The 12,339-nt window shown below is 36.8% G+C and overlaps 1 protein-coding gene across 1 annotated transcript; it reads right to left on the reverse strand.

Moving 5' to 3' along the window:
• Positions 1-317: 317 nt before the first annotated feature.
• On the reverse strand, positions 318-9,855 carry LOC131931166 (putative inhibitor of apoptosis). The gene is made up of 7 exons (XM_059287869.1): positions 9,804-9,855; positions 6,004-6,772; positions 5,558-5,733; positions 5,042-5,099; positions 4,433-4,540; positions 3,968-4,069; positions 318-876 (listed from the first exon to the last, which is right to left on the reverse strand). Exons 2-7 carry the CDS (start codon positions 6,671-6,673, stop codon positions 677-679), a joined length of 1,314 nt encoding a protein of 437 aa, XP_059143852.1. The 5' UTR covers positions 6,674-6,772; positions 9,804-9,855; the 3' UTR covers positions 318-676.
• Positions 9,856-12,339: the final 2,484 nt, after the last annotated feature.

A 12,339-nucleotide genomic window follows, 5' to 3' on the forward strand; every position in this document is an offset into this window, starting at 1 on the left:
AATCATTTCAGTACAAGTGCTTGAAATCTCACTTAAAAGTTTGGATCAATTATAGAAAGAGACAAAAGAATGAGGAATAAAGTAAAACAACTGCTGGTAAACATTTAAAAATTTCTAGATAGACTATATAACTCTTGCATAATAATTTTTTAACAAATGCAGTTACAAATATCTGTTAAGACAATTTGATGTGGTTAAAGTTCAATCCTGTTTTGCAAAGATTTCTGGGTACACGAAGATTTATAGATATACTTTGTAAAATGGCAGTTGAATGTTGTACACAATTTGTTTTTCTCACAAACACTATCCTATATCCCATCATCCTAACTACCTTCTCTACACAAGCACACACTTTCTTCTATAGTAATCAAATGCAAAATTGAATTTTTTACACAATTAATGGCAATAAAGTGAAGTTGGTATTTTTAATTTAGTGAATCTTTGCTAAAAATGCTTCGTGCATGTGATTAAGATTTTTTAAAAATAAACTGAATAACTTTTGTGGAAATTTTACCAAATTTTTCAGTGAATGAAAAAAATTCTGGTTTCTTAAAAAGAACTGCTTAACAAAAATCTCTAAGCAATTTTTGCTAAAATATAAAATCATATTTTCTATGTAGTAAATAAGTTTTCACCACACTTGTCTTTATATAACCATCAGCCCTCAACAGCTGGCTCAAGTAATGAAAGCTCTCACAGTGCCTTTGATGGTTGTCCGACAGACTGGGCAGCTGTTGAGTGCCACTGCACACTCCGTGCAGGACACCAGGTGACCACAGGGCAGAAACACAATGGTCACCTCCTTGTCCATGCAGATCTTACAGATGGTCTGTTGGCGCAGCTGCTGGTTGCTCTCTCTCAGCTCTCTCAGGGTGTCTGGCGATGACAGGGGGGACAGTGTTATACATGGGTTACATATAGGATGTCTGGCATTAATATGGGGACAGTGTTATACATGGGTTACATATAGGATGGCTGGTAATGGGGGGGGGGCAGTGTTATACATGGGTTACATATAGGATGTCTGGCATTAATATGGGGACAGTGTTATACATGGGTTACATATAGGATGGCTGGCATTAATATGGGGACAGTGTTATACATGGGTTACATATAGGATGTCTGGCATTAATATGGGGACAGTGTTATACATGGGTTACATATAGGATGTCTGGCATTAATATGGGGACAGTGTTATACATGGGTTACATATAGGATGTCTGGCATTAATAGGGGGACAGTGTTATACATGGGTTACATATAGGATGTCTGGCATTAATAGGGGGACAGTGTTATACATGGGTTACATATAGGATGTCTGGCATTAATATGGGGACAGTGTTATACATGGGTTACATATAGGATGTCTGGCATTAATATGGGGACAGTGTTATACATGGGTTACATATAGGATGGCTGGCAAGGGGGGAGAACAGTGTTATACATAGGTTACATATAGGATGGCTGGCATTAATAGGGGGACAGTGTTATACATGGGTTACATATAGGATGGCTGGCAAGGGGGGAGAACAGTGTTATACATAGGTTACATATAGGATGTCTGGCATTAATATGGGGACAGTGTTATACATGGGTTACATATAGGATGTCTGGCATTAATAGGGGGACAGTGTTATACATGGGTTACATATAGGATGTCTGGCATTAATATGGGGACAGTGTTATACATGGGTTACATATAGGATGTCTGGCATTAATATGGGGACAGTGTTATACATGGGCTACATATAGGATGGCTGGTAATGGGGGGGGGGGCAGTGTTATACATGGGTTACATATAGGATGTCTGGCATTAATAGGGGGACAGTGTTATACATAGGTTACATATAGGATGTCTGGCATTAATATGGGGACAGTGTTATACATGGGTTACATATAGGATGTCTGGCATTAATAGGGGGACAGTGTTATACATGGGTTACATATAGGATGTCTGGCATTAATATGGGGACAGTGTTATACATGGGTTACATATAGGATGTCTGGCATTAATATGGGGACAGTGTTATACATGGGCTACATATAGGATGGCTGGTAATGGGGGGGGGGGGCAGTGTTATACATGGGTTACATATAGGATGTCTGGTAATGGGGGGGGGGCAGTGTTATACATGGGTTACATATAGGATGGCTGGCATTAATAGGGGGACAGTGTTATACATGGGTTACATATAGGATGGCTGGTAATGGGGGGGGGGCAGTGTTATACATGGGTTACATATAGGATGGCTGGTAATGGGGGGGGGGCAGTGTTATACATGGGTTACATATAGGATGGCTGGTAATGGGGGGGGGGCAGTGTTATACATGGGTTACATATAGGATGGCTAGTGATGAGAGGGGGACAGTGTTATACATGGGCTACATATAGGATGGCTGGCAATGAGGGGGGGGGGGCAGTGTTATACATGGGCTACATATAGGATGGCTGGCAATGAGGGGGGGGGGGGCAGTGTTATACATGGGCTACATATAGGATGGCTGGCAATGAGGGGGGGGGCAGTGTTATACATGGGCTACATATAGGATGGCTGGCAATGAGGGGGGGGGGCAGTGTTATACATGGGCTACATATAGGATGGCTGGCAATGAGGGGGGGGGGGGCAGTGTTATACATGGGCTACATATTGGGTGTCTGGCAATGAATAACAGTAAAAATTTTTTAAACTGTGGACATAATTAAAATATAGTGCTTTGAAAACTAATTAAAAGAATACCTCTATGAAAAAATATTTGAATATTATAATTTAAAAATAAATACATACATCAACAACAAAAAATCTATAGAAAACAAAATAGAGGCTAGATTGATAACTGAAGGGAGATAATCCAGTCACTAGTTAGTCAAAAGTAACATAACCAGTCTACATTAGATTACATTGAGGTGGTGAAGGGCATAGGGCACTCAACTGGTCTAGATATTATGTTAACTACAAATTTGTTCTAGATATGTCAAATGGCAACATGTATCATCGTTCATTATATCTCAGTGTTTATTTTATCTTGAAGGGTAATCATAAACTGTTGGGGTTAGAGAAAAAAATTTTACAAAAACCAATTGAAATAATCAAATTTTGGAACTATACACTGAGCAACATTTCAGGGAATGTGGGAGAGGACATTTTATCAGATATGGTGTCTCTAAGCCTGGGGGAGGTGATGTTTATAAGATTTTTATATAATTTGAACTGGGGAGGCTAATGGTAGTTTTATAGGTGACCATGGTAGAGCTTACAACCGCTGATCTCAAGTTCAGATTCCTGTTTTGAGTTTGTAGCATCTTTTTGAGTCCACCCACCTCCGTTTAATACCTGCCTCACATTAGAGAGCTAAGTTTGGCTGGGCATACCACACTATCACAAAGTATGTGGGGTCATAAAAACAGATACTCTACTTTATCTGCCCCATGTGTCTAAGGCAAAGAAGAGAAAAAAATGATGAAATAGCAAAGGAGATAGGGATGGGTCAGATATATGCCGGGTCGGTGTGGTCGAGTCGGTAAAGCTCATGGTTGCTAAACCGAAAAGTCTCGAGTTCGAACCCTCGGGCAGATGAGGCTCGTTAGCTGGGGACAGCCACTCTTCTAGGAGAGACAACTCCAAAAGTAAACAACTGCTGCCTTGTAGTTTGTTCTTGGTTGGACAAAGGCTATGGAAGCAAATCCAAAAAGAAAAGCAGGCTGAAATCGGAGTCAATGGCCTCAATGGCGCATAACCAGTTGACATGTAACGCTTAATTGTGTTGGAGGCGTGGTCGATTCGGCAAAAAGCTCATGGTTGATATTCTCGAAAAAGTCTCGAGTTCAAACCCACTGGCAGATAAATCTCGATCCCCTTCAACACTAATAATTAAGAACGAAGAAGAAGAAGAAGAAGAAGATATATGCCTTTTCATGTTTTATAATGTTAGCGAGATTCCTTACCAACAAGCATAAGACAAAACTTACCCCTGTAAGTAGTGTCTAGACATTCCTCATCCATCCCTGTTTCTTGCCTATCCCCTTGTTCAATCAATGTTATCAATGTATCAGCTGAGAGGATGCCATTTCCTTAAGTACAAAAGTTTAAGGATTTATTAGAGAATTGTAAGAAAAAGCTGCAAGAAAAAATAAAGTTAACGTAGTGCTTCATGTTAAACAAATAGAATTAATATGTTCACAATCTCATGTTGTTATAATTATGTAGTTCTTGTTTTATACCTTGACTAAAAATAAATTAAAAATCAACAAATCTTGCAGTTGCTAATAGTTTCCATTTTTCAAAAATTGTTTATTTTAAAGGCATTTTTTAAAATTTGCATTAATTGAAAAGTTTACAGAATTTTAACTTGATTATGAACATATAATAGCCATACTGGTAGTATAAAGAGAATATCTCATATCCAACTAATTATAAAGTGAACAAAATTTTACCGTGGTTCCTGAACATCATGATAGCCCTACTGATAGTGTCAAGCTGGTAACCCATGTCCAACAGTGTCTTCACAGCAGGATCTCTTCCTATATCTGGCTCATTACAATCTGCATTAATGACATTATTTTTTTACATCATTTCATATAGAAGTTTTCTATTGGAAATGACAATTTATGTGAAGTCTGAAATTAACAACTACCCTTATAAAAAATGTATTTGCAAAGTATAAAACCATAAAACCACAAAAGCCCTTATAAAAAATTATGATTTTTGTAAACACTAAAGTAAAGAAGTGTTTAAAATGATTTTGGGGAACAATTTGAACACTAAAACCTTTAACATTAATTTAAATAATTGTTTATCTTTTGACTTTAAATTTGATCCTATTTCTTTTTACTTTTAATTTTATTGTTTTAAATCTGATCTTTAACTTCTGATTTTAAATCTGATCTTTAACTTCTGATTTACAGAGTTAGCATCAGTTTCTTGCAACAAAAGTATTTAAACATCAAAAGAAAGTTATCCCAGCTATCAGAAGGAACATTAGGAATTGAGCCTGATTTATAGCTTGTATCATTAGGTTTAAAAATGGGATAAGAAAAACTCACCCAGCTTAAAAGCATTCGCCAGTGGCCCCATCTGAGCCATAACATTGTCAAACGAAATCTAAACAAATAACACAAACCATTGTATCTTAATAATATTTAAAATTGGTTTCATTCATACAATATAATAACTTTGACTCTCCATAATGAAATGTGTTGCTTTGCGTCTCAGGTTATTTTTTGTTAGGGCTAAATATAATATATGGGGGTTTGGGATTTTTGATAGGCATTTTAGTTATCATTAATTTATTTTGTACATATGTGCACACATTGTGAAAGAATGTTTTTTTTTTTAAATCATACTTTATTTAAATATACAAAGAGCTCTAACCAATAAAAAGATTTTCAAATTGATTAAACTAAAAACTATAAAACAGTCCTACGTGCTAAATGACTCAAACCATTATGGGGTCTCAATAATATTTATAAATTGTTAAATAACTTAGATTTTCAAGCTAAATTTTTTAATTAAACAGCTCCAAACAAATTATTCTTAAATTATATAAAGAATTGACTTACTTGTTCTTGTTCTTTGTTTAGTTTCTGTACAGCATCAATGAAAGCCTGGCCCACTTTTTGTCTGATAAAGCCACACTTAGGGAACCACCTGGCATGCTCGACAAATACGTTATCATTCTCATCCCAATTCCTTAGTCCACCACCGCAGTAAAAACACCTGGCACAGTCTCCATAGCCTGCAGAGTGCATGAAACTGATGAGTCAACAAAACTCAAATCATTATAACTATAACCAAGCTTATGTAGCGTTAAGAACTGCTTGGCTGGTGTTAGACGCAGATTGCAATAAACAAGGATTTTAAGTCAAATTAAACCATTTTAAAAGTTTGGTTTAAATGAATGAATTTTAAAAAATAAACCAAACAATATTTTGATTTTTTAATTTTAAAGATTGCCATGAACCAAAAAAAAAATTGGAGCCAATTAAAGCTTATAGGTAAATTTCACCTGCATAATATAAACCACAATCTACCATATCCTGGACTTTAATATGGTGACCATCTGGCCAGCTATGAAAAGTCTGGCGCCGTGCATCGACTAATGCAAACTCTGTTCTCTTAGGTCTTTCTGTTACTATACCAAGATCAGCGTAAGTTGGGTTAGCAGCTGCAGCAACATTGGGTGCTGGGGCTCTAGGTTGCATCAGGTTCTGGTTACTTGTAGGCCTGAAGGCTGCTTGCCCCACTGATGGAGACGGTGTGGGGAATGATGGTGTGGATGTTGTGGTGGGTCGGTGTTGCCCGATGGCCTGAGCCGGCCTGGAACTCACATTATGAGCTGGCTGCTCAGGTAATGCTGAAGTTTGCCAAGGTTGAGATACAGACATTTGATTATTGTGGGCGGCATTTAGATTTGTGTAGCCCTGTGCAGCGGTTGTGTATAAATGTGGAGAATAGCTCTGGGCGACATGTGGTGCATAATTTGAGAATCCAGGTGCTGCATTTGTGTTCAGACTAGAGGCAGCATTCTGAAAGTGATGAGAGAGGTTAGCGCTGCCTGGGTCGTGACTTGATTCTTGTACAGGCTCGACCAAAGTTGAAACATAGGTGTAATGTGTACCAGGTGTGGTTTCTGTTGTCACAAAGCTCACATGAGACGATTCTTCAGAGGATCTCATTGTTGGTGAGAGGAAACAAGCCTTGTCTGTTTACTCAGCTGCTGAAGGATGTAATGTCAATAGTGTGTATTTCACAATATTTTCAAGCTCAACTTTGTTCTGGTGATTAAAATATTGAAACATTTTTTTATTTTTTTTTAAATTCTATTGGTATTATCACTGTTATTATAATTAAACAGTTAGACCTAAAGTCAGTAATAACAATTTTTATTGTATCAATTAGTGTTTTTGTAAGATGAAATAATAATAATAAATAATAATAATAAATAATTGTTAATGGTGACAACAGTAGGCATGGTGGCCTTTTAAAAAAAAAGATAAATAAAATACCATTTAACACGTAGAAAAAAAAAGTTAATTTTTACAAAGGTAGGATATGTAGTGAGAAAGAATTAGAAGAATGAAAAACATTGATGTGATTTTGCAATTAATTAGTTCATAACGTGATAAAATAAATGTACATTTTAGTTTTAGGCTACTTTCTTCTATTATAAGTTATTTATTGTATTAAAGAGTTTATTCCTGGTGAATAATTAGACAAAGCTATTTCTTTGGGAAAATGATATATTTCAGATGATAATTCAAGTTTTGTGTTAAAATTAAATAAGTCAAATAAGAAGGGACTGATTGGTAAAATAATAGGCCTAGATCAGGGATCTCCAAACTTCAGCCCGAGGGCAGCATAATCTATAAAATAGCAGTTTGGTGGCCGAGAACACACCCGAGATCCAAATAAAACAGAATCAAAACATGGATGTTGTTTTTAATTATTTATTTAGTATGATTTTACTAGCTGACCCACGGCATACCATACGCCGCTATTTAGTTGTTTATTTTCTACTTTTCAGTAATTCATAATTTGTGAATTTGACCCGGCTCTACAATTGTAAACATTTGGCCTGAACCACAGCTCACCAGACAGGTGGGGGTGATAGCAATAAGGTCTGTTATGCATGTCTGGAGAGCGAGGGAGGGTTAGGTAGTCAGATTGCTGCGTCACGGTGTCCATGAAGAGAATTATATGTATAGATTCAGTTATTATTTAATAACACATTGCTACACTACACATGAAAGCATGTCATTGTATTAGTAGGAATGGTGAAATTGTTTCAACGATTCCAGAATAGCAGAAATTTCTGGCTTTAGATTTGATGTCCTTAACATCAACAGTGACCTGAGATTATCATCAGGCAAGTTTGATATCAAATTGTTCTACTTCATCACAGGATTCAATACAATGCTAGTGTCCACATATTAAGTACACAAAGCTTGTTGGTGAATAATACAGTGCAGGAACATTGGTTGAAGAATATATTTCTCATTAAAAATCTGCTTCACTTGTTCAACCAAGCCTTTCTTCATGCTACTTATGTAGTTTCCTCCATCAACAGTCAGGCAACTAGTCCAAGTAATAATTAGCAAATATTTTTTAACTCATTGAATATATCCTCTCCGGTGACAGTGTCTTGCATGTTATGTAGTGAAGCCAGCTCTTGTGTTATGTTCATGTCTTCATACACACCTCTAATGAACACAAGCAGTTGAGAGGTGGAACAGTTGTCCAGCAACTCGTCCATTGTAATTGAAAAATGGTGAGACTTGCTGGCATTTTTTGCTATTTGAGTCACGATGTTTTCACCAATGTCTGCAATGTTTGCACCCAATACTACTTTTTCAAATTGTTTTGACTTTTCTGGGCAAAGTTCCTCGGCTACTTCCAACAAACATTTCTTCATCACCTGTTAACAGTTTGCCACTTGTAGCAATAAGTTTTTGGAATGTAGTGATCTGTTAGAAAACATAACATACTACTGCTCGCCTCTATTGTAATTAGGTAAAGGCATAACGTTCACGTAAGCGGCGGCTGATGTTGGCAGGATACACATAAATTTCCGGGGTTTTTTCGTAGCAGCCTGGGGGTTGTAGTTTGGAGGCCCCTGGCCTAGATCTATAGACTAAAAGTTAATATTACTTAATATATAATATAGGCCTATAGTCCCAATATTTTTTTTATCTATTAGGCCTATAGAATATGTATGTAGCAGCCTTACTTTATAGAAAATAACTCCTACTAAGTAAGATGTCAATAACTTTAATGTTATTTTGTTAGGTTTATTTTTTTAAGCTCTAGGCTCTACACTAGGGCTAGGCGTCACTTTTACTTTATAAAAAATAATAGAATGCAGATCTAGCCTTATCTTAGAGATTAGTAAAAGGTAATCTATCGTTTTAGGTATGTAAAATCGCCCGCGACTAGTAATGTGAAAAACAAGTGACTCCTTACATTTTAAGAATTTTTTCACATTTTGAGGAGGATTTATGTTTTGAAAAATACAAAAATGTTTCCTTGTTTCATTTATGTACCTGTTTTTAAACAATTGAATTAAAACTTTCCAGTAATAAGTGAACACCAGCGATGTTTCCAACAGATGCAACCATGCTCATTTACTATAGCAGCCATCTTGTTAAAGTTTTATTTTTATAGACTTATAGCGCGAGATTCAGGCGGAAGTCACTCTATTTTACAAATGGCTGCTGTTTATATAGCAAATCTTGCTTGCAGACACTGCTGTTTAAAGTTAGTTTATGGCCTATATTGATATATTTAGCCATTGATTTAGGTTTATTATTCATTTATCTATAATATTTGACACAAACATATCACAATATACTTCTATAACAGCCTTGACAATGAGGTAACGTTTTCGTACATTAATAGCCGCTGGCGATTTTACGTACCCAAAACGATAGATTACCTTAGCCTTAGTTAGTAAAATTATATTAATGCAAAATTTGAAACAGTACATTGTACATTCACTCTATTTACTCATTTACCCTATGGCCTTTCTAATATCTATACAATTTACTATTTTAAATTTTTGTCATTTTTTAGGCCTATTGACATTATCATTCTAGATCTATTAAATAATTTTCATTTTCATTTAGGCCCCTATGGCTGGAGCCTATGACATTTCAAAAGTAGTATTCGTAAGACTACTAGATTTCTACTAGATCTAGAACCAGTTTTATCTAGATCTAGTAACTACAGTTGTAGAGTATGCTTATGGACAGAAAATACAGACTTATTATATTCTTGAACAATAATAATATGTTGAATATTGTTAAATACCTGCACTACCAAAGTTTGGACTCAAGACGACATTACTTGCAGGGTAGGCTACTCTAACTAAGTGTACAGCGCTGAAAGGGAATTTCCCAAAACAAAGTCAAAATATCTTCGGTAATTTCCTTTTCTCTCATCAATGACATCAAACGTAGCCTTTTTACTATACTATGTGTGTAGCCTATTACATTTACAAGCATTAGCAGTGTTTCTTCCAGACATTTTTCTCCGGAGGGGGGGGGGGGGGGGGCGGTAGATTAGAAAGCTAGAAAAAAAGAAGTTTTGGGACCCAAATATTAATATATATATATATAATTATATATAATATAGGCCTATATATTATAATTAGGCCCTATATATATATAATTATATATATATATATATATATATATATATATATATATATATATATATATATATATATATATATATATGTAGGATATATATATATATATATATATATAACGTTACCAATCGTGTATTTTACACGTGTGACCTTGTTTTCCAGAGAAGTGTTAATTAAAAGTTAACAACGTCAGCACTTAATTTTTTGGATCTAGCTGTTGGGGCGCTTTTTAAGTATTTTGTCTACACTACCGCCGGGACGCCCAAGGGTTTGCTGTTAGCAATTCTTCTGTTTAAGTTGATCACCCCCCTCAGTGGTGAATGAGAACTCCCATCAGCGACGACCCAAGGGTCAGGGATGTCGACCATGGGAGCCTGCGGTTTCATTACTGCACGGGTGACTGGTGCAACACCTGGTTATATTTAGTCATCGAATATAGTAGCCCGACGTATCCATTGAATAGGGGGCTCTTTTCAACGAAGTAGGGGCGCTCCGTATGAAGCGGTCGCTGATGGAAGCCCATATAACAGCTTGACTAATGATTCAAATAGTACCCATGTCTGCAGGACTCATGATAATCGAACCCCGGGCAGACTTCTAGAAGAGTAGATGGAGATACAGTGGCGTTAACCCACACACTTTCGTGGGGCGCCACCATTCCAGGATTTAACAAATGTAATATGACATTAATGACAATGTCAGCAACAATTGCGGAAGTGTACTCAACAACTTACCAAATTGTGTATTGCAATCGGATTATTGGTGTAGTAATGTCAGTATAAAAGACAGAAACATGTTTTTCACATGTACAACTATATGTGGCAGTGGCGTAGCGAGGGCGGGTGTCAATCCGTGCGGCACTTAATGGTGTCATCCCCCAGAGGCGTAGCGACCCTTCCCGGTGACAAACTTTCAATTTTCGATTTGAACCCTCCGCCCTCAAAATTTCGATTTGCACCCTCCCCCCTCAAACTTTCGATAAGCACCGCCCCTCAAACTTTCGATTTGCACACCCCCCCCCCCCCCGCCTTCAAACTTTCTATTTGCACCCCCACTCCATCAAACTTTCGATTTGCATATGTTAAAAGACTACTTAACACTCGAATTAGTCACTTAATTAAGTGGAATTATTTTTCTCTATATATTTTGCTATTTTTAGCCTTGGTGTCACCCCCCCCCCCCTAAATGGTGTTCACCCGGTGCGGTCCGCACCCCCGCACCCCCTCGCTACGCCTCTGATATGTGGTCAGCTCAAGTCAGGCAAACCTTCTGGTTTAGGGGGTCATGTATATCGTCACGCTTTTTGACGAACCACCAAAAAAAAACAATTTTTCGCACGATTACAATACCTCATCGATACTTCGTATGCGAAAGTAAAAACTGTCACACATTCTCCCCCCTCCCACCCCCCTGGCTCTTTTTGGGGTTGTTTTTATTCATCAATTAAAAAAGTAATGACATAATTAACTTTTATTCATAAAGGTATAATGATTCCTACCAGTGTTTCTTTTAGGGAGGCCTATATTTCCGGGGGAGGGGGGGGGAGACGACCGGAACCGTCCACCACCCGCTCCCCCCCCCCCCTCGACGAAATAGAAAGAATATTAAATTTATATAAAAATTTATATAGAAAATGTATATATAACCCTTTTTAATACTGCCTTTTGGTCCGCACTAACAAAATCTGATTGTGAATCATTGGTTGTGTGTTTTGACCTCCAACGAACCCCCGAGACCGACTCACCGAACCTGGGGCTTCCATCGAACCCAGGTTTAGAACCACTGATCTAGATCTTAGCTGTTTCTCGACAGTGTGAAATAAATTCGATGAACAGATTTCAGAGAAATCAGCGTAGACGATCTTTGAGCATTTTTTGTTTATCTCTAGTTCCTTACAATTCAACTTTTCTAAAAATAGTTTAAAGCTGCATGAACTAGTGACGTGTAGTTTCGGGAAGAAAATTTGCCAACTAAGCCACTAAAGTGAGGTGGAAATCTGGACTTTAAAAAATTGGAATCATACTATTTTTAAAACACGCCATTTTACAATCAGTCCTTTGGTGAAAACCACTAAACTCCAGAAGAAAAAAAAAACCAACTTGCTACAAATTGTACAGTTTATTTTATTACATGTTTACAAAATAAACACATTTTTAAAAAGTAAATATTTTATTGACAGCGAAATTATAAATTATT

The sequence above is a fragment of the Physella acuta genome, unplaced genomic scaffold (genome assembly GCF_028476545.2).
Source record: "Physella acuta isolate Inbredline_101_S28 unplaced genomic scaffold, ASM2847654v3 ptg001903l, whole genome shotgun sequence".
In the NCBI taxonomy this organism is placed as follows: domain Eukaryota; kingdom Metazoa; phylum Mollusca; class Gastropoda; family Physidae; genus Physella; species Physella acuta.

Coding starts and splice junctions, on each gene's coding strand:
- LOC131931166 (XM_059287869.1), bottom strand. CDS start 6,673: ATGAGATCCTCTGAAGAATCGTCTCATGTGAGCTTTGTGACAACAGAA. Junction 4,541..5,041: donor GGCGAATGCTTTTAAGCTGG/GTGAGTTTTTCT, acceptor TCATTAATGCAG/ATTGTAATGAGCCAGATATA. Junction 4,070..4,432: donor CATGATGTTCAGGAACCACG/GTAAAATTTTGT, acceptor TTTGTACTTAAG/GAAATGGCATCCTCTCAGCT.